The 22,160-nt window shown below is 57.5% G+C and overlaps 2 protein-coding genes across 4 annotated transcripts in view; one reads left to right on the top strand and one right to left on the bottom strand.

The window, feature by feature from the left end:
- Positions 1-22,160, bottom strand: part of MACROD1 (mono-ADP ribosylhydrolase 1) — a 151,707-nt gene that overhangs the window by 94,838 nt on the left and 34,709 nt on the right. The gene's annotated exons all lie outside the window — the stretch shown is intronic.
- FLRT1 (fibronectin leucine rich transmembrane protein 1) lies at positions 13,336-16,563 on the top strand. The gene has a single exon (XM_032640938.1). It carries the CDS (start codon positions 13,373-13,375, stop codon positions 15,395-15,397), a length of 2,025 nt encoding a protein of 674 aa, XP_032496829.1. The 5' UTR covers positions 13,336-13,372; the 3' UTR covers positions 15,398-16,563.

Here is a 22,160-nt window from a genome sequence, read left to right on the forward strand (position 1 = left end):
GAAGGAAACTGGCCCAGAGTTCAAGGTCCTCACTGTCATGTAAGTCATACAAACTTGGACAAGTCTCCCCCTTCTCAGTGTCACTGCACCTGCATGGTGTGGACAGTCCTCCCTGCCCCGCCAGCTGTGCTGGGTTGTCCCGAGGCTCAGGGGAAATGGCGAATTAGAAATGACCTGCAGAAGGATAAGGGACATTGTCCCCTTGTAAATGGCGTATATGTGCAGGCAGACAGATCTGGCCAAAATGCAGACTGCTATAGAGACGTGGGATTGTGCACTTGGCTCTCTTTCCCCCCTTTCAAATTTCTTTTAATACAGTTATGACGTTGTTATTTATAACAAAAAGTAAAATTGTGTAAGCGTCTCAAGTGCTTACAGATGGAAGCTTTTATTACGTTGACCCAAAAAACTGTTCTTTGGCCCTGGAACGCAGGGACAAGACCTACGGGAACAGGGGACGGCCGAGGCAAGGAGGGTGAGCAGAGGCTGTCCTGTGATCGGAGTGCCCAGAACTGGCCAAGGAGCGGCTCCAGCTTACTGAGACCCTGGGACCATGAAGATTCACTTTGTCCTTGGTCAACTCGACTGAGGACTTTGCTTGCACTGCGTGGCCTAGGCTTACTCGATCCAATACTGTGCCCGCTGGGGACTGCATGGCCCTGATGATAGGCGTGTGCCAGAAGGGCTCAGGAGGTATTCCGGGGCCCAGCGCATGCAGGTGGCTACAACAATCACAATCATGCACCCGTGCGGGGAAAGCGCTCTCACCTCACAAGCGCTGTGGCCAGGCTGCCCTTGGAGTACACACACCCCAGACACCCAAGAGGCAGCCGCTCACCCAGAAGCACTCAAGGAGCCCATATCCTCAGTGGGGCCTGGGGAGTGCAGTGCTGCCTGACTCCCAGGAGGACTACACTCAGGGAAGGGGGATGCAGGGGAGGGTTACCCAGAATGCACAAGGCCGGACAGGCCCATTGAGAGCCTTGCTTGGACCCTTGATTTTCTAAATGAGAAAGCAGAGTGGGGAGTTCACTGGGTGCATTTATTAAGCACCTACTGTGTGCAAGGCACTGACTCAGGCACTAGGGGATCAGCCTCAGGCGAGCGGATGTGGTCTCTTCCTTGAACCAGCAAGCTAATTCCTTTCAAGACATTATGTCATTGCCCTCACGGTTTGTGCAACCCTGCAGACAGAGAGGAGGTGAGGGGTGATGTTGGATGGACACTTGCAGGAGGGGGAACAGCATGGGGAAGGGCAGGGGCCAACTCGGGGCGCTAGGGGGAGGTGGTGGGAGTTGAGGCGGGGCGGTGGGGGAGGCGTCAGCCAGGGCCAGGCCTTGTGGGGCCTCAGAGGCTGCCGTAGGAGTGTCGCCTTCATCCTGAGGGCTGTGGGAAGGGCCTGACGCCAGCAGGATGCAGCTGCCTTCCTGGATTCATAATTTCGAAAGCAAAGCTCTGTAATGGGGGATCAGCCGGCCATGGCCAGCTGGAGCCTTGGCTCTGAGGACACTGCCACCATCCTCTCTAAATACGGAGGCCCAGCAGCCTCTGCCCCCACCCTCCAAGGTATAAACCAATTTCCTTGCCCCGGCCAGGGAGGCGGATGACCTCATTGGACGCTTTCCATCTCTCCCTTTCACAGAGAAATTACAATTTATAATTGGATGAAATCACGCGGGTGTAATAGCAATAAAAGCCGCGCTGGAGCCCAGCATTCACCTCTCCTGTGGGGACTCTGTCCTCATCTTCCCTCCTGTCCAACCCCCGCCTGCCCCTTCCCAGGGAGCTGCACCCCACCTGCCTGCTCACACCTTGAGTGTTTCCCAGACCCTGGCCATTCAGGGGTGATGTCCCGTGGGCTCTTAAACCTTGCTGTTCCTTAACCCTCCTTGCTCCTGAGGAAGCTTGTCCTAAGACCTCCCCACTTCTCACGTCAACCCGTCAGCCTCCACCTGCGCTCCCCCTGGCCAGCACCTGCCCCTCTTCCTACATGCGCTCCCTGCTGGGCTGGGCGCCCAGTGAGTGATGACCCCCGGGTCTGCGCTCTAGATTTGTTACGACGTGCACCCTAAACATCCTTGTTTTTATTTGTGACAGCCTTAGACAACACGCATTTCTCAAATCAGCCACCTTCGGCCCTACAAAGAAAAGTGCCCAGATGCAGCCGAGCCCATCTGGATCCAATTTCAAACCAGAGCTAACACTCTCAGATGTGTAATAAAAGCCCTTTTCCAAAGAGGGGCTCCTGCAGGGGGAACATGGACACCAGGGCGCTGTGGGCCTTCGACGCGCCATGCTAATGAGAGGCGACCCAGAGAGCCCAGGTTGTTTCGGATCCTGAGGAACAGCCAACCCTGCTCCCAGGTCTCTGGGGAAGGGGAAGGTGGCCGTGGAGGGCAGCCGGGCTGTGAAGCACTGACCCCGGCCTTGGTGGGGAGGCCAGGGATCCAGCTTCCCCGTTTCCCTGATGCTCCTGCTTCCCACGGTGGGGAAAGGCAGCACTTGTTCTGGAAGCCGAGGCCATGGTGGCCCAGTTGGATGCTTTGAATGACATGTAGCAAGAGGAGCAGGTGCTGGGGGAAGCAGAGCCGGCTCTGGGCCAGGCGGGCGGCCCCTGCACGGCCGGGAGCTCTCAGAACTTCATTTTTCTCTTCCCGGTCCTCCCACCCCCAGGAAAAGGGAAAGCAGGGAGCTGCGAGGAAGGATGCTCGGCATGGCCGGCTGTTTGTTATGTGGATTTGGAAAGAGAAGGGAGAAATCCCAGATCATGGGAAAGCGGCGTTCAAGAAAACAGGTTCCTGGGCTTCCCTGGTGGCGCAGTGGTTGAGATGCAGGGCACGCGGGTTCGCGCCCCGGTCCGGGAAGATCCCACATGCCGCCGAGCGGCTGGGCCCGTGAGCCATGGCCGCTGAGCCTGCGCGTCCGGAGCCTGTGCTCCGCAGCGGGAGAGGCCGCAACAGTGAGAGGCCCGCGTACCGCAAAAAAAAACAAAAAAAAAAACACACAAAAAAACCAGGTTCCTGACGGAGGGGAGGAGAGGGGGCTGCAGCCCAGGCTGCTGGTCCCCGTGCGGCTCCTAATTTCCCTGGGCTTAATCACTTGTATTGCTTTTTGGCAGGTGAGGAGGCAGGGAGTGGGTGAGAAGGACTCTTCTTTGGACAGACGAGACCAGGGCTGAAGCAGGAATAACACGTCCCTCCATCTCCCCAGCAAGAAAGCCTTCCTACAAACAGGATCTGCCAAGCAAGACTGAGTGCCCCCCCCGCCCCGCCCAAACATCTTCCCAAAGAGGGGCATGTGGGGCCTGACAGCTCAGCAGCGCATGTCAGCAGCTCCAGCCCCGCGGTGAACATCTGAACTCCTCAGTGGGGTAATGGACCCCCGCCTTCCCCCGGAGACACAGCCTGAGTGGCAGGAATACCGATTCTTTGGAGAGTGACTCCCTCTCAGCTCTGTCACGCAAGAACGCTCTCTGCACCAGAGCCCATTCTGCCAAGTGACTTAAAGGGATTAAAAACAAAACAAAACAAAACTTGGTAAAGAAAAAGGGGTAAAAGCCAGGCAGAAGCCTTTCAGAAGAGGTGGCGGCCAACAGACAAAAGGGCGGAAGTTGAAAGAGGGCAGGGAGGCCACCCTCCCCAAGGATGGGCGCCCGGCCCTAGGGCATGCCTGGAGAGCAGGGGCCCAGAATACCCTCAGGTCGCGCACGGGAGCCCCGGGGCTGCGGGGGGCACCCCTGCAGGCCCCTCACGCAAACGCCTCATTCCAGGAGGAGAAGCCAGCAGTGCCGGCAGCCTAGGGCGCAGGAGATGCTGCGCTGGATCCGCAGCCACGTCTGAACACGAGGAGCCCAGCAGAGCGAAGCACAGGGTCTCCTCCCTGAGCCCCGGGCACCCCCAGCACCACCCAACACCCCAGGTCTGTGGTCTGCACCCTGAGTGCCAAGGCTGGTGGGCTGGAATGTAAGCACGGCCCAGGCCCACCTCGACGGAAGCGCAGCACCCAGAGCTGCGGGCTGCCAGGCTGCAGCGAAGGAGGTAAGGCGGACGCAGATGGGCTCCGGTGGCCCAGGAAGGCCCAGGGGCTCCTCGTGCCCAGAGGGGGCACAGGACACATGGGGCCTGTCCTCTTCGGGCTGGGTTGGAGATCTGCAGCTCCACCCCACCGACCCCACACATGCAGCTGAAGCAACTGGGGGCATCTGCTTGCCAGGGGAGGGGTCCTTTGCTACCTGGCGGCCCCTGTGCTGCTGGGCTCTGCCCCAGGGTGGGTGGACCCAGGATGTAAGGGAGTGACCTTTCCTGGAGGAAACTCCCGCCCCTCCCAGCCGTTGCCCCTTGGGGGAGGTCTCACTTTGAGCCCTTCTGAGTTCTGACCAGAGGGGGCAGCCGTGAGGCCTTGGAGAGGCAGGACCTTTGGTGAACTAGCCACTGGCCATGGCACCTGCTGCCCTCCAACTGGAGAGGGTCCACAAGTCCCCTCCATCCAAGGCCTTCCCCTGCCCTGGCCAGGAGAACCCAGGGTGGGGTTGATCCAAAGCCACCATCCAAGGCCTTGCACCTGCCGGCCCTTAGGCATCATCTGCTCTGGCCTCCAGTTCAGCCCTTTTGTTGGTGAGAGTGGCTTGATGGGGCCCAGAGATGGGCGGTTATTGCCCTAAGGTCACACAGCGGGCGGTGGCAGCGGTGGCGTGGTCTGGCTAGGTTTGTGGGGGGGTGGGGGGGACCTACTTCTTCTGGCTTCCCAGAGGCCAGGAGGGAGGGTTCATGCTTCCCCAAACACAAATCCCAGAAACCCCAGGCCACCTCTATCGGCAGCGCCCTGGGCAGGGCAGGGAAGCCCCAATTCATTACCAAGATGGAAAATGACAATTCCCCGCACTCTTCCCCAGTAGAGGGGCTGATTTATGACGGCGCCAGGGCCTGGGACATTTGTCAGTGCCGCGCTGCACGCACGCCATCTGAGGGGGCATTAATAGCCGTGTTATTAGCCACCGGCGTGAAAGATGCCCTGCGGATCGGCTATTTACTGTTATTTATTATAACGGCGCACCAGCCCGGCAGCGGGGCAGTGAGGCGGCGTGAGCTCGCTGGAGCCCGAGCTCGGCCCCTGCCCAGCCGGCCTCCCTTCCTCCATCCTTACCTACCGCCCCATCACTTGCTCCTATTCTCCTCCCATCTCCTAGGAAAGACTGGTGGGTAATTCCTGGGGCTGAGGCCAAGCCAGAGGCAGGCAGCAGCAGGCCTGCACCCCAGATATTTATGGAGCATCTGCTCAGTGCTGGGCTCTGCCTCTGCTGAGCTTCCCTCCATCCCGAGGCAGGAAAACAAAGACCAGCTTACTGCGCTCTGGGGCCAGACAGAGGTTGGTTAGCACCCTGGCCCTCCAGCTGTGAGCAGTGTGACCTTGGGGACGTCCCTTCCCTCCCCTGAGTGTGCTCCCCTTTGTGCACTGGGGACACAGGCTCCGCAGGGCTGTGGCCAGCTGGAAAGGAGAGGCGTTTGTGTAGGGCTGAGCATGCAGCGGGGGCTCAGCTTTGCCGGCTACTGCTACTAGTGGACCGACCCCACAGGGCTAGAGGGGTCTGCAGACCTGCTGGTGGGTAGCCCCCATTAGATCCTGCTTGAGTTGGATACTGTCCACCATCATCCTCTCCATGCCAACCCTTTGGGAAAGGGTTTGAGAGTTCAGTGCCAGGGCCAGAGGAGGCAGGCAAGGGAGAGGGCTGTTCATGGCTGCTGGAGGGTTCTCTCTGCCCTGGAGCCATCCCTTCTCCTCTCTGGGCCTCAGTTTTTCCAGGGTCCTCTACCTCCCTGATTCCAGGGTCCTGAGGGTGAGTTCCACGCTTGTGCATATCTGCGGGGGTGGGAGGGAAGGGGCCATCTCTAAGAAAGTGGGGCCAGCCTCTGAGCCTGGAAGCAGACCTGCAGTTGGATAGGACCTGGTTGGCCAACCCATGTCAGAGCAGACGAGAGGAGACAGCCAGGGGTTTTCCCTGGGTTTGCTCCCTCGGGGCCTGGGGTGGCCCCACCAGGCAGCTGAGGAGGGCAGGTAAGACACCTGGGAAAGGAAAGCCTGGGTCTCCGTCCAGCTCCTCCACCACCTGCTGCACAATTCAGACCTACCCCTTTGCCTCTTTGGGAGGCTGTGGTGAGGGCACCTGTCATTACTACCTCCCAGCGTGGGGCTGACAGAGGGCCAGCCTCCCTCTTCTCTCCCACTGCCCTGTCCTGGCTTTCAGATTCTGGGGCCTCCCTTTTGGCATCCTCATTCATTCATTCATTCATTCATTCATACATTCATGCAACAGGTGTTTATGAACACCTCTGATGCCAGGCTCTATACTAGGCCAGTGAACGAGATAGAACATATTCTGACTCGTAGAAGTTTACATCCTAGTGGGAGGGCTTGACAATCAACTTGTGATAAACAACTGGGGGAGGGGAGGGATCGCCCCAAGAACAGGGCCTGCATGTGGGGGATGCCACACAGCTCCTAGGGGGAGCCCCAGCCGCACCCAAGCCTCTGTCTTATGATCAATAAGCATCACCATTCCCAGTCTTTCCTGATCACCCGGCTCCTCTCCCAGCCCCTGGCTGTCAGGATCCCGCTGGCTGCTGAGAAACCCAGCAGTGCAGAGCTAGGGCCCCTGCCCTGTTCTCTGGGCTGCCCCCCACCCGGAATAACAGCCCTTAGGCCCTCCTCTTACCTTCTGAAAAACTCCTGACCTTTCCCTTTTCCTTCCCAGAAGGAATTAAGCCTCAGTCTAGGCAGCTTTACTAAAAATGCACACAGACAGAAATATAGGTGCAGGAACATCTTATTAAATAATACAGAGAAAGAAAGAAACAAAATTGCATGTGTCTCCTTTCATCCCCCCCTCAACCCCTCCTGGCCCTGAATAGTTTAATATCGAACACTGTTATCAATATAATTAACCTCCTAAGACACAATTTTAAAGTCTTGTTTTTTAAAGCAATTTGCATTCTCTGAAGTTCAGGACATCCCGCCGCCCGGCACAGCCCAGACGGCCTACGCGGTGAGGTGAACTCCAGGTACATTTTTAGTGGATTTGCGTACCTGTCTGTAATTACCGCCAGTGATAACAGCTGATGCATAATGCATGCGGCATGAAATTAGAAAAATAATTAACTTTAGGTTTTAAAAGAATCCCACCCCCTTCCCCCATGCACTACAAGTTCTCAATGGCACCAGGAGCCGAGATCAGGAGCAAAGTTGTGCCACGCAGGGCTGGAAGGGTCTTGAGGTCATGGCATCCTGCCTGAAGACGGGGCCGCCAGTGGGCCTAGACAGGGCTGGGCAGGAGCAGGCCCGGGGCTTCTGCCTGAACGAGGGTGGGCTCGGAAAAGGCCCACTCACACAAAAGTCGCAAGTCCCCCTCCTGCCTGCAGTTCACATCTCCTGGACCTGCAGCAGGCCCTCTGCTCAACCCCCAGGGCAGTAGATAGTTTATGGGCCCATTTTACAGATGAAGGCCTGAGACCCAAGGCCACTCTTGGTTTGTGGAGCAGCAGAACTGATCCCAGGCAGGCCTTCCCAGGGAAGAGGCTTCCTAGAGGGGAGCTCTCCCCAGGCCCCCGTGAGCACCAGGAGGTAAAGGCTGGCCCCCCTGCCTCTAGGCCCTCCTCCCTCCATGTTGCTTGTAGCTGAGCCCTGAGAGATAGCGTCAGCTGTTGGAGGAGAAAAATGCGGGGTCCCTCATTGCTGTAAACAAAGGTTTGCTGAGGACCCATCACAGGTATGGAGGTGACCCTGCTCTGGTGGAGCTCTCAGCCCAGTGGGGAGGTTACTGCTTCCTGTGGGGCAGGGGTCCTCCTGGAGCTGAGAAACTGCTTCCGCCCCCAGTCTGCCCTGCACACCTCACTCCTGCCTCGGGCCCTGCTCTGCCAGTAAGGACCCGAGGGCCTGGCAAGGTTTAGGGAAAACACAATGAATTCTTCCTGCTGAAGGGTGGGACTGGGAGGGTGCAGAGAAAGGGGGAAGGGGAGGGGCTTCCCTCTGTCTGAGCTGGGGCCCCCTTGCCCACTCGTGTCTGCCCTCCCTCTTTCTGAAGTTCAGCCAAGACAGGTGGGTGGCTGCCCTGAGTGGGTCATAGGAGGACCTTGGGGTCCCTCCCAGGGACAGGGTGGGGCAGCCCTTCTTTCCAAAACCTCCAGGCCTGTGCCAGGCACTTCACACAACCCCTCCCTTGTCATCCTCCCAGAAGAGTGGGGTTCTCAGCAACACGTTACAGACGAGGAAACCGAGGCCCAGAGAGCGTCACTGGAGGTCACACAGCTGAGGACTGGTGAGGTCAGATTCAAACCTAGCCCTGGTGTCTTCTCCCCGCTTCTAGTCTACACGCCTCCTTCTTGGGGTCAGTGCCACCTGGAATTCTCTGATTCCCATAGTGGGGACGGTACTTCGGGGGTCGCAGCATCAGGACATCCTCACATGAGCTGCCTTCATTGGCAAACGGGGAGGAAGGCCAGGACTGGGAGGCAGGGGGAGGCCTATCCAGACTTCCCTCTACTGCCTGGGATGCCCAGCTCCCTCCTGCCACATGCCCCCACCCCTGCTCAGCCCCTGGTGCGTCATGTCTAACTGTGCCCCCATCCCCAGAGCCTGTGGCGGTAGATGCCCTCTCCTATCCAGTGTGCCAGGGCCTGTGCTGGGCCTGGGGTCCTGCAGCTGCCCCCCTGCCCTCACTCTGACTCCCCAAGAAGACCCCCCCAGAGGGCCGTGGGTCTCTGGCAGCCCCAGCTTCATGGGATTTGGAAAAGACAACGGGGCAGAGCGCCGGGAGGCCAGGCATCTCCAACAGGGAGGCACCTCCATCCAGTTGGCAGGTACTTACAGATATTACTCAGGTCCGACTACCACCAGTCAAGTGGGTATGGGAAGCAGAGCCAGACACAACTTGGGAGGCTTCATGGAGGGGGCGTCCAAGCTGAGGCCTGGGGGGTGAGCAGAAGCTGGCCTGGCGAAGCTTGAGTGGGGAAGGTGTATAGGCGTTCAAGAAGCAGGAACAGCATGTGCAAAGGCCCAGAGGCAGCACAAGGGAGAGCAGGCTTAGGGTCAGTGTTTCTACCCTAGCTTGGGGGGACAGGGCTGAGGATGCACAGTTTGAGGTTGGGGAGACCCAGCATCACAGCAATGAAAGGGAGTCTCTGCCAGGAAGCAGCTTGGCCTACAGCCTCCCAGTCTACCCTGGAGGCACAGCAGGGGCAGGGGAGTAAAGAAAGGGCCTCTGGATTGCAGAGGAGAGAGACAAGCAGTTAACACAGAGGCTAGACCGGTATGCCTGGAGCAGTCAGAGAATTACAGCAGCTTTTAAACCTCATGCACTTACAAGGGTGTACTTTGCAGGTATTACCTCACTGAATGCTCAGTAGTGAGCTCCCCTCTAAGGGGAACTTGATGGCTACATTTATAGATAAGGAAACTAAAGCTCAGAGAGGGCAAGTAACTTGCTCAGGATCTCACAGCCAGGAAGAGGGAGAGAGGCAGTGCTCGAACCCAGGTGTCTCTGTCCTAGATGGCAGGAGCTAGCGACTGATAGAAAATGCCAAGAATGACGCCCCAGGTCACCTCTCAGCTAATGGGGGTCTGGATACCTCTAGTCTGAGCCATCTCACTGCTCTCCTCCCCCACTTCCATCGCACGCCAAGGATCCGGCTGTCAGTCATAGAGCTGGCAGGTCATAACTCACACCATGCTGAAGTCTGAGGGATTCTCGCAACAACGAAAAGTAAAAGACGGGCGATTTACCGGGTTTCATTTGATGGCCACATAAACCATCAAACACAAAACAAGGGAATAAAAGGGCCTCGTGGCACCCGGGCAATTAAAGGGCTCCTCAGGCAAGGCACGCTGTCTTCCTTCCCACCCCAGGCCCCTCCCTGCCTTCCTGGAGCCAGGGCTCAGCAACCGGAGGCCTTGGGGAAGGGGGTGGCAGGGGAGACTCAGCCAAGATGGATGAGGGCCGCAGACAGGGGAAGAGAAAGGCCTTGGGTCCCTGCCTCCCAAATGCTTCTTGGTTATCCATCAGGCATCTCTGAAAGGTGTAATTTAGACTCTATTACGATGCCGGGGCATCTGGAGGCTGAGGGCTATGGCCACGTGCTGAGCGGGCACCGGGGACTGATGTTCATGCCAGAGAAGGCGGTCTGGCCTCGCCTTTAGCCTTAACAAGTCTGCCTCCTGCTCAGGGCGCTGCTCCGGAATCTGTGAGCCCAGGGGCCAACAGCATCCCTTGCGCCAGGACTCAGAGGAGGGTGTGCGTCCTCTGGCCAGATGCTAGGGGCCTGGGCAGAGGTGCTCCTGGGCTCAGACCTGACCCCTGAGACCGAGGCAAGGTGGCCTTGAGAAGGCCTGAGCCTTCCTGTCCCCAGCACCTGCCCTGGCCCTGCCTCTTTGCTCATAAGCATCTTGAGACAGGACCTCCAGGCTCCATAACCGTCATGGCTCTGGCTTTGTGCAGAGGAAGGGACAGATGTGCAGCTGGAAACCTGGGCTGGCTGTGACCTTGAACGGGCCCCTCACCTCTCTGACCCTCAGGCTGCTGAGCTGTAAAATGGGACCGAGGACCTGTGTGCATGTGACAGGTGGGGGCAGATGCAAACGTACCTGTGAGGGCGCTGGGCAGGGCCTGGCCAGAGGCTGCCCCTCATGCCTGGGTTTATCCCTGTCCAAACCCACTGAGAGCCGGGAACACATGTGAGGGAAGCAAAGACCAACTCCAAGTCCCAAGCGGCAGGGGTGTGAGTGGGGTCATGACCCACAGACTAGGGACAACCTCCAAAGAAGCATGAGGAGTAAGTAGGTAAATGTCCTCAGCCCCTCAGGCCAGCGGCGGCGGCTGGGAGGGGGCTTGAGCTGGCTTCGGAGGCCCAGAGTGTTGGTCACAGTCTCACCAGTCCCCCTTCCTCCCAGCTTCCCTCGGGACCTCATCCCCCTCTGGCTCCTTGCGCAGACCCCGTGCACCCTTCCCCCTCACCCTCACTTGCTTCCAGCCAGGTGTCCTCGGCTGGCCCTCCACCTGCCTTCGGTCCACCTCACGGATAAAGCTTCATTCCGCTAACAGGCCCTGAGCAGAGTTAGTGCGTTAGCCACGGGCAGAGCCTGAGCTCCCTCCAGAAGGCCTTGGAGCCGCCGGCAGCCTGGGCAAAGGCCCCTGTAATGCAAATGGGGCAAGAGTTGAGGGGTCGGCAGGGAGCAGGGCAGAGGCATTCGCGCCTTGCCTGGCACCTCAGCCGCCTCCCTTCTGTCCTTGGGTGGTCACTGATGGCAAGCCACACCAGGCCTACACGACCCACAGTCCCTGCCCTCAAGCACCCGAAATTTAGTCACTAGTCACTAAATAGTGCAACCTTCAGCCCACAGAGATGGGCACGAGATGCATGCAGCACCCCAAGCCTAGTGGTCAAGATCCTGGCTCAGGTTTCTCTTCACCACTTATCAAGTGATCTCGAGCAAGTTAACACCTCCGAGCTTCAGTTTTTTCATCTGTTCAATGGGAATGAAAAGGGAACTGACCTGACATTTGCTGGAAGGATTAAATGACTTAAATATTCATAAAATTCTAGGTGAGACCTTTATTATAGTGTGAGCTACTATCCCACTAGAATAGAATCCCAAGTGGCTAAAACACAGGTTGGCTAAAACACACATGGTAGGTGCTCAATAAAGACATGTTGAACGGCTGGATGGACAGATGCATGGATGGATAAGTGAGTGGGTGGGTGGATGGATGGACGGATGGATGGGTGAGTGGGTGGATGGGTGAGTAGATGGATGGATAGATAGGTAAATAGGTGAGAGGGTGGGTGGATGAGTGGATGGATGGATGGATGAATGGATGATGGAAGGATGGATGGATGAGTGGGTAGATGGATAGATGGATGGGTAAATAGGTGGATGGGTGGAGAGATGGGTGGATGGATGGACAGATGGATGGATGGAGCAGAGGGAAGCTCTGTATGGCATGAGGAAGACCTAGCAGAGGAGGAGACGTTTGAGCATGCTCCTGGAGGGTGATGAGCAGTTTGCTAGACGGAGGGGAGCAGTCCAGGAACGGAGAGGGACAGAAGGAAGAAGGGTTTGAACTGGTTGAGAAATGGAGACACAGGGTCCCTGGGTCATGGGAGTGAGGGCCCCACCATCTCATTCAGTGAGTGGGTCCCAATTCTGCTCTGCACACCGGGGCTGCCCTCCAGGCTGCGGGCTCAGCTCAGGCTCCCAGAGGCCACTGTGTCTCACGCTGAAAAGCGTTTGTGAACCTGGAGTTATAAAGCAGACCTTTGCCGGCTGCATGAACACCACTTCCCCACTGAGGTTGAAAGATAATTTCTCTTTAATTGATTTTTTTTTTTACCACTATGAACAGTAACGTAATACGAGAAAAATCTACACTGCAATTTTTCCATTTGTGAAAACCAAAATTACACCTTGCAGACAATTCCCTCGGAGTGTGGACCCCTCCCTCCTTTTATTTGTTTCATGTCTTTAAATGCAAGAAAACAGATATATATATTTTTAAAAATAGCTGAAAATTTCGTGATTTAGGAAGGGGGCAGAGTATGGAATAATTTCTCACGTTACATGGAACACAGTAGGAAGGGCACCGCTGAGAGAAAGCGATTTCTGTAGAGCCACGGGAAAGCAGTTCTGTTGACACCTACTCTTCTGTCTATAAGATGCACAAGTGACAAACAGGACGTGTTGTTTTAACACCAGACGATGAAGCGCCCCACTTTCCCCTGCTCGCCAGTGAGGACACTGGCAGATTCTTTTTGCAGGTTCTAGTGACGCCCCTCCCCCACCTCGAGCTCACAGGCCTCGCAGAAACAAGCTTTCCCTTCAGTCCCTGGTTCCAAGCCAGAGAGGGAAACGAGATCCCTGTTCCAATGAGAAATGGTGGCTCCAAATCCACCCCATCAACACTGCGCAGCCACTTTCAGCATCAGCCACAAAGACTGGCTCAGTGTGGGCTCCTGAAAGGAGACTGAACCTGCAGCCCGGCTCCCAGTAAAGTAACGTCACGAGGCCCACAGCCACAGTCCAGGAGGGCCAAGGCCACATCTGTCTTGTTCACGGGCAGCATCTTTGCTCCCGCTGAGATTAACATTAGCCAATGCCATTAGAGGCTGACCTCAGCCCGAGCTATCACCTGTGATGTAAACTTTGGCGTTTGGAAGGGCCACGGGGCATGCACCTCGAGGCCTGACCTCTGCCCCGTGGCCTCGACTGCAGCCACCCCTCAGCGGCAGGTGGGTGGACACCCAACCCACTCTCACCGCACATGTCTTGTGCTCCTTGCAGGTGTAGAGGCTGCAAGTCAAGCGGGGCCTGGCTCCCCCAGTTGTCCACCATGGTGGTGGCACACCCCACTGCCACCGCCACCACCACGCCCACTGCCACCGTCACGGCCACCGTCGTGATGACCACAGCCACCATGGACCTGCGGGACTGGCTTTTCCTCTGCTATGGGCTCATCGCCTTCCTGACGGAGGTCATCGACAGCACCACGTGCCCCTCCGTGTGCCGCTGCGACAACGGCTTCATCTACTGCAACGACCGGGGGCTCACCTCCATCCCCGCCGACATCCCCGACGACGCCACCACCCTCTACCTGCAGAACAACCAGATCAACAATGCCGGCATCCCCCAGGACCTCAAGACCAAGGTCAACGTGCAGGTCATCTACCTATACGAGAACGACCTGGACGAGTTCCCTGTCAACCTGCCCCGCTCCCTGCGGGAGCTGCACCTGCAGGACAACAACGTGCGCACCATCGCCCGGGACTCGCTGGCCCGCATCCCGCTGCTGGAGAAGCTGCACCTGGATGACAACTCCGTGTCCACCGTCAGCATAGAGGAGGACGCCTTCGCCGACAGCAAGCAGCTCAAGCTGCTCTTCCTGAGCAGGAACCACCTGAGCAGCATCCCCTCGGGGCTGCCCCGCACGCTGGAGGAGCTGCGGCTGGATGACAACCGTATCTCCACCATCCCACTGCACGCCTTCAAGGGCCTCAGCAGCCTGCGGCGCCTGGTGCTAGACGGCAACCTGCTGGCCAACCAGCGCATCGCCGACGACACCTTCAGCCGCCTGCAGAACCTGACCGAGCTCTCGCTGGTGCGCAACTCGCTGGCCGCCCCGCCCCTCAACCTGCCCAGCGCCCGCCTGCAGAAGCTCTACCTGCAGGACAACGCCATCAGCCACGTGCCCTACAACACGCTGGCCAAGATGCGCGAGCTGGAGCGCCTGGACCTGTCCAACAACAACCTGACCACGCTGCCCCGCGGCCTGTTCGATGACCTGCAGAACCTGGCCCAGCTGCTGCTCCGGAACAACCCCTGGTTCTGCGGCTGTAACCTCCTGTGGCTGCGGGACTGGGTGAAGGCACGGGCGGCCGTGGTCAACGTGCGAGGCCTCATGTGCCAGGGCCCCGAGAAGGTCCGGGGCATGGCCATCAAAGACATCACCAGCGAGATGGACGAATGTCTCGAGGCGGGGGTGCAGGGCGGAGCGGCCAACGCCGCCGCCAAGACCACGGCCAGTGACCACACTTCTGCCACCACGCCCCAGGGCTCGCTCTTCACCCTCAAGGCTAAGAGGCCGGGGCTGCGCCTCCCTGACTCCAGCCTCGACTACCCCATGGCCACGGGCGATAGCGCCAAGACCCTGGTCATCCACGTGAAGCCCCTGACGGCCGACTCCATCCGCATCACGTGGAAGGCCACGCTCCCCGCCTCCTCCTTCCGGCTCAGCTGGCTGCGCCTGGGCCACAGCCCAGCCGTGGGCTCCATCACGGAGACTCTGGTGCAGGGGGACAAGACAGAGTACCTGCTGACGGCCCTGGAGCCCAAGTCCACCTATATCATCTGCATGGTCACCATGGAGACCGGCAACACCTACGTGGCCGACGAGACGCCTGTGTGTGCCAAGGCGGAGACGGCCGACAGCTATGGCCCCACCACCACGCTCAACCAGGAGCAGAACGCCGACCCCACGGCGGGGCTGCCCGTGGCGGGCATCGTCGGTGGTGCCGTGGCCCTCGTCTTCCTCTTCCTGGTCCTGGGGACCATCTGCTGCTACGTGCACCGGGCCAGCGAGCTGCTGACCCGGGAGCGGGCCTACAACCGTGGCACCCGGAAAAAGGACGACTACCTGGAGTCGGGGACCAAGAAGGATAACTCCATCCTGGAAATCCGCGGCCCCGGGGTGCAGAGGCTGCCCGTCAACCCTTACCACAGCAAGGACGAGTACGTGCTCCACACCATCTTCCCCTCCAACGGCAGCAGCCTCTGCAAGGGCACGCACACCCTCGGCTACGGCGCCACGCGGGGCTACCGGGACGGCGGCATCCCCGACGTAGACTACTCCTACACGTGATGCCAGCACCCGGCTCCTGCCTCCTCCTGGTGTGGCGACTGTGTGGCTTTGACCAGCCTGCTGCCATCGGACAGAACAAGGAAAAGAAATTCCATGATGACTTTCCCATCAGAGAGCAGAGTTTGGGGAGGGTTGACAATTTCGTAGAACACAACAGTGAAAAAAATAATTTTTTTTAAAGAATAGAAGGCAGGAGGGGGATTTGACATTGATGAAGACATAATTTATACCAAATTATGCCAGGTGGGGAGGAAAAGACTAAAAATAATATCGCAGTAAGGGTTGGATTGGGGCTCTTATTTTTCCTGAACTGGAAAGATACTACCTGTGCACCGTCTGTGTATGCCTCATGCTCTGTGCAGGGCCGTCACAAAGGAACCATTAGAGAAGCAGCCAACACGCGCAGCCCCCATGCAGCTCTCACTGCCGGCTGCTCACTGGCGACGACACGATGGAAGGTCTTCAGGCTCCTCACAAAGGAGAGGGGAAGAAAAGATGTTTTGCTGTGGAGATATTGTCCTGGTTCTTTCCATGCCATTTCCCTTACAGATTTGCAGAAATAGCGCATCTTTCACTGCATTCTTTGAACGACGATGTAGCTGATTAAAAAACAAACTTTCTTTTTCCCATACTGAAGCCCTCCTCAATTCCATGCACCATAGTCCATGGAAGCACCAGGGAAGCTGTGGCTGTTCCAGCGCTTGGAGGTGCATCTATCTACCTGTTTATCTTTATGTCGTGTCTCTATCTACAGATGGGTAGATAGAGCCACATATACAGTCCTCACAGTACTTCTTGGGTCAGTTCGTACAATTTCTTGAGACAATAGAGTCACGAAAATGTTGCTTTCTCCTAGAAATCATTGAGTAAGTAGACAAAGTGTGTTGGGGATGGGAGTGGGGTGGGGGATAATGCTGTTCCTAAAGGCGGAGGCGTGTCTGTCCTGGCTGGGTGGCTGGGAGACCCTGGGCAGGGGGTGTTTTCAGTTCAGTCAGTCCTATCTCAGGTTGGCCAGAGCTGGGCCAAGCTCCTTTCTGATACAGAGAAGAGCTTTCTTTGACTTCCAGTATCCTCACCTCTCTCCCCCTACACCCCCACAAATGCAATCACCTCAGCAGCTACTTCCTGAGCATTTACTCTGTGCAAAGTGCTTCCTCCAGAGACAGGTAATTGGTGCAGAGACTTTTTTTTTTTTTTTAATATCAGCTGATCAGACCTAATGGTTTCCATGGTTGCTCAAACAAAGCCCAGAAAAAGACATGAAAATTCTCAGAAAAGCCCTAGGAGACGGCACGCCCCCCAACCCCAGAATGCAGAACACCACACTGTGCCCACCCCTGGGATGCCGCTCTGAAGAGGGAAGACCAGATCTCTCTAAAAATGCCAGCCTCCAAAAGGGTAGTGACTGGAGCCCTCAGAAGAGTTAAGATCTTTTTTTTCCTCCCTCTGGAATCAATGTTGCCATCATTTATCAACTGACAGTGCTGTTTGGTGAGCCATGAGATTAAAACAATGATGAAATAATGACAGCAAATCTGGAAAGAAGAGAGGAGTGGTGCCTGGGGTTCTGATATCTCCCACATTCCAGCACTCAGGGAACTCGGGTCACCATCTGTCAAGGTGCCAGTTGTCCTGCGCCCAGGAAGGGCAATGTCAAAGGAGAGACGCTGTTCTGAGGGCAGGGAGGATGAGAAGGGGTCCAGCTCCAGGCCGTGGTGTTTTCAGAAGGCCTTGACTGCTTTGACAAAAGCCAAAGAAAGGAAGAGAAAGATGAACAGCAGTCACAGGGCTGCTGTGACAGGCCCGGGGTCCAGCCGTTTGCTGGACCTGAAAAGATGCCATTGGCCCCTCAGTGAAGAGGCTGGGCTTGAAAGAAATGGACACAACAACTGCGTGAGCGAGGTGGAGAAGAGGCGCGGCTCTCATTGCCAGGCTGGATGGATGGTCTCACCAAGGGGGGAACCCCAATCCCCAGCTCCAGGGAGAGGCCGAGGGTCATGGACACATTTCATTCTAGACTCAAGCTTTTTCCCTTTTCCCACCTGAAGCATTTTCTCATACAATGAAGTCAGGAGAGAAATGTTTCCAAGGCTGGGACCGTGTTTCCAAGGCTGGGACTGTGTAAAGGTCACATCCGTGTCAAGTTCGCCCTCCCTTTGGCACCCCCCAGACACAGGCGCATTCCCCGTGGCCCAGGGAGGAGCAGAGGGGCCTCACTAGCAGCATCCAGGAGGAGAGGGTGCACGAGGGTGTGGGGCACTGGCTGGGGGTCAGAAGTTCAAGGTCTCTGCTGGTTCTGAAATGCAGTTTCCTTCCCAAGGTACCACCCCTGTCTTTGGCCAGTGTTCCAGGAAAATCGGTCCCAGCCTCCCCACTTCCAACCCCCAACCCCTGCTGCCAACATGCTTGGTCCCCTGCTCTCACTCTTCATCCTCCTATCTCTTCTCCCGGAGCCAGGCGGGAGGTCAGATCATCCCCTTAGAGGCTAAGAAGGCATTTGGGGAACAGCAGGTGGCCCTATACAGGGAGGGCTACAGGGGAGACCTTGCAGCTCTGAGAGCCTGCCTGTGCCAGCAGCGCCCTCCAGGCCAGGCCTGGGTGATGAACTTTCCTGCCCCGTAGCACAAAGCAGGCCCAGGCCTGCCTGGGCCCGAGGACACATCAGTCTCCTGCTCCCGCCTCTTGTACTAAGGGGGCTTGGGCCCCACCTCACACCAGGGGGAAACCCGGCCCTGCCTGCCTTGCCGCAGGCCTCCTCCTGCTGGTGTAAGTGCTGAAGATAGCGGAGACTCAGCCCAGCCAGGGCCCGGGGGCCCCCCTCTCATCTTTTCTGCCCTCAGCATCCCAACATCTTTCCAGCATCCTTTCTAAGAACAAGCTTCCAACTGTCTGCTGTCTCACGGCCCCCCAAGCCAGGGATGGGGCCTGAAGCCAGGTCCGCTCTGAAACCCCATCTCTTCCTGGTCCAGCCCCTCTGAGCCAGCCATGCAACATAATGAGAGAGGATGTTCCAGGGCACCCAGCCTCCTCCACCCCCTAGAAGCACGTGAGGACACAGGGCTTGGGCCACCACTTCTGTCTAGAATCTCCCTCCTGTGGGCGGCCGACCTGACCCTTGCAGCCTCTAACTAGCCAGAACAACCTCATTGACCTCAGCGTTGATGAGTGTATTTTGTGGCATTTAAGGCAGGTTTCAAGTTAAAAAAAAAAAAAAAATCATGACACTTCTTTGGTTAAGTGGTTTACCCTTTGTGGTAATTAGATGTAGTGATTGGAATCTCTTTTCTATTACATGGCAATTTTCCTTTAAATTTCCCCTGAAAAAAAAAAAAGGAAAGAAGGCAGCAGGGCCAGGCGAGTCATTTGCATTTTGCGAATGAGGCCTCTTGTAAGCTCAGCTCAGGCGTGGGGCCCAACGTATGGAATGCTTAAGAGATTACTAAGAATAAAAGCTATTAATTAGTCATATACTCAATTCCGCAGACACGATGCGCATCAAAAGCTTCTTTTCTTCCCTTTTCTCCTTCCCTCTTCCTGCGGCCTCCCACGGAAGCCTCCATCTTCTCTAAATTGGCTCCTGCTTCCTGGACCACCTCCCGTTAACATGGCGGCTGCGTGGCCGACTAGGGGGCCTCTGGGGTTTGGGGGTAGGAGCTGGGGCACCGGCTCCCTCCCGCTCTGGGTGACGCTGGCAGGGGAGGTGACAGTGGCTGGGGGACCCAGGCTTCCCCACCCGAAGTCCGAAGCTTACGCCTGCCTGTGCCTCTTCCTTCCTCAATGGGCACCGGGCCTCCTCCCCCCTCCCCTAGGGGTCCAGGGAAGCCCACCAGCCCCAGCAAGGAGTAGAGTAAGAAAGGTCAGGGAGAGCTTCTAGGGAGATGCAGGGAAAGCAGGTTTTGCGAATCCACAGCCTCTGCCTCTGTTTCCCCTTCTGTAATGCAGGGGTGGGCTGAGGCCGGGTCTAGCTTCACCCAGAAAAGATGGGGGCTCCAGAAGCCAAATGGGGGCTCCCCCACCATCTGCTGATTCTGGAAGGTTCTGGTTGGCCCAAGGCAGGTGACGGAGGCCCAGAGTGACAGGGACAGGACAGGTGAGGGATCCTGGGGATCTGAGGGAGCTGACTGGGCAACGTGCCAGGACTGCATCTGAGCATCCCTCCTTCACCCCCTCAGAGCTGTGGAGTAAGGGGAGGACACCGCCACCCCCTCCAATGGCAGCTCAAGTCCCAAAGCCAACCCACTCCAGAAATCTGCTTCCAGCTGAACGTGCCAGGGAGGACGGGGCTTCTGAGCCTCGCACTTATGAAAAATACAACAAGGAAAATTGGATGCGGCAGACAGGGAGCGATGGAGCTGGGAAGGCAACCAGGAGGGAGCTGGGGCATTTTCCGGAAGGAGGGGCCTCGGGGCGCATGGCAGCCTGAGCCCCAAGGGCCAGACCGCACTCTCAGGGCCACGGCTCAGGCGGGGTCAGCTGGGGGTGTTCCCTGCGCCCATGTCCCCCAGCACTCAGATCAGTGCGGGTGACAGGCAGCGGATGCCTGGCTCTGGGCCTGCGCCAGGGTGAATGCTAGCAGGCAATTCACAGCCCTGCACAGGCCTTCTAGAATCAGACAGAGGAGGCATCTTTCTTCTTAAGGAGGGATAAAGGCTCAAAAATGAAAATCATCACCGGTCACAAGCAAGCGAGTCTGCCAAATTGATTAGGAGAGACTAAACCCCTTGGAGGTGAAGGGAAAGGGGTATTTTTTGCATTTTTTGAACCTGTCCCCAGTGGCCAAAGGCAAAGCAGGGATTCTTCTGGGCCTGGCTGGTGGGGAGCTGGGGTCTCTGAAGGCTGACACCACGCGTGCCCCAGCGCTGGCTCCGGATATGCTGGCTGGACAGAGCCTGGGCTCGAGCTCGGGGTGGGGCGGGTGGGGAAGCAGTTCTGCCTCCATCGAGTGCCGTGCGCAGCCCCTGGGACGAGGTGGGGGGGTTACGTGGCCCACACAGGTCACTCAGAAGCTGCCGTGGCCTGCAGGCAGAGGCCCTGGCCCACAGGCAGAGTCTCTGCCCCTGCCCTCCAGATTCCATCTGCCTTCGGGGTGAAAAGCTAGGGGAAGTGGCTGGGCTAGTCCCTTCGTGAGTAGGACTCTAAAGCCATGAGTCCTTCTGCTTCCTTTCTGTTCCAGGGTGGGTCTGTCTCTGATCCATTCCCTGCAGCCAGTGAAAGGGAAATGGGGCCAACGGTAAAGGGAAAACTGAAGTCAGGGAAGAGAAATCTGGCCCAGCAAAAAGAATCAGGCAGTGAGCTCTTTGTCACTGGCCACATTCAAGCACTTGATGGGGAGGTGGCAGCTGTTAAGACAATGCCTGGTTCTTTGAGGAGAGGATCCTGGTTCCCACTCTCACTTTACCATCCCTGAGGACCTTTTAAGGAAGATATCGAGAGACTGCTCAAAACGACCAGTGTCCCCTGAAAATAGCAGGTCAGGGCCATCTCACAGCCAGGCCACCCAGCCCCGTCAAAGAGTCGCTTTTGCCACCAGACAGCCTGCAAAATCCCCATCCTCAGTGTCTAAGAGGCGCTGGGAGAGGAAGTTCAGACACGCGCCGCCCCATCTAGGAGTCTGGACAGGCAGGGAGCGCAGAGGGTGACCCACCACCTGCGCTGGCTCTCTTGGGGCCGCTAGGGGGCCACCTCCCAGGCACTGCAGCTCCCCGTCCCAGGCTGCCTCCCGGCCATCCTCGGTGCCAGGACCCGCGCCCCCCTGAGCTCCCACCACCATCCCACTAGCTGTTCTCCCAACAGCATGCTCACAGCTGCCGGCTTAATACACCCGTCCCAGCCAGTGTGACGGCTGCCTGGGGCACTTTTCACTCTACAATTTTTAAGCATTTACCATTTCTTTTGAAATGTTCCAAGTAGTTGCCTGAAATATCCACATTCGCTTCTTTAAAAACACTCAGGAAGCTTCCCTTGCCTCTTGATTCTCCCTCCCTTTACTTCCTCCCTCCCTTTGCATTTTTTTCTTTTTTTTTGGCAGTACGCGGGTCTCTCACCGCTGTGGCCTCTCCCGTCGCGGAGCACAGGCTCCGGACGCGCAGGCTCAGCGGCCGTGGCTCACGGGCCCAGCCGCTCCGCGGCATGTGGGATCTTCCCGGACCGGGGCACGAACCCGTGTCCCCTGCATCAGCCGGCGGACTCTCAACCACTGCGCCACCAGGGAAGCCCTCCCTTTGCATTTTTAACCCAATGTTTTTCTCTAGTTTCGGAAATTCTATTATCACTGGGGTCAGGCCCATTTTTCTCACATTAATATGATTTCCAGGATTGCCCAAGACCCCACCCCACCTCCCATGCTGCAGGGGCAAAGCCCACCTTTCCCCACGTCTCCCCTGGGGACACCATGCCCGGGCAGATCTTCAGCCGGTGGGTGGGCAGCTGCTGCCTTGCTCCCCGCTGGAGAGGCTGGCAGGCCAGGGGCTTTCTGACACCACTGCCACTGCCCCTCCCACTTGTGCTGAGGGCACAGGGGGTCCTGTGGGGGGCTAACCCGGCCCCCACTTCCTGGCAAAGCCAGTCCCTGAGGCACTGTGGCCATCGGAGCCACCACGGTGCCATGGCCCCTGTCCTTCCCACTCCCACCCACGCCACCCCCCACCTGAAGGCCCAAAAGTCCAAGCCCGGAGGGTCCTTGCAGGAACGTCTTTCCTGTCACCGCCCCTAAATCTCTTTTACAGCAGTCAGGGTTGACGGCCGCTGGCTCGGGCAAGATGCC

Source organism: Phocoena sinus, chromosome 8, assembly GCF_008692025.1.
Source record: "Phocoena sinus isolate mPhoSin1 chromosome 8, mPhoSin1.pri, whole genome shotgun sequence".
Taxonomy (NCBI): domain Eukaryota; kingdom Metazoa; phylum Chordata; class Mammalia; order Artiodactyla; family Phocoenidae; genus Phocoena; species Phocoena sinus.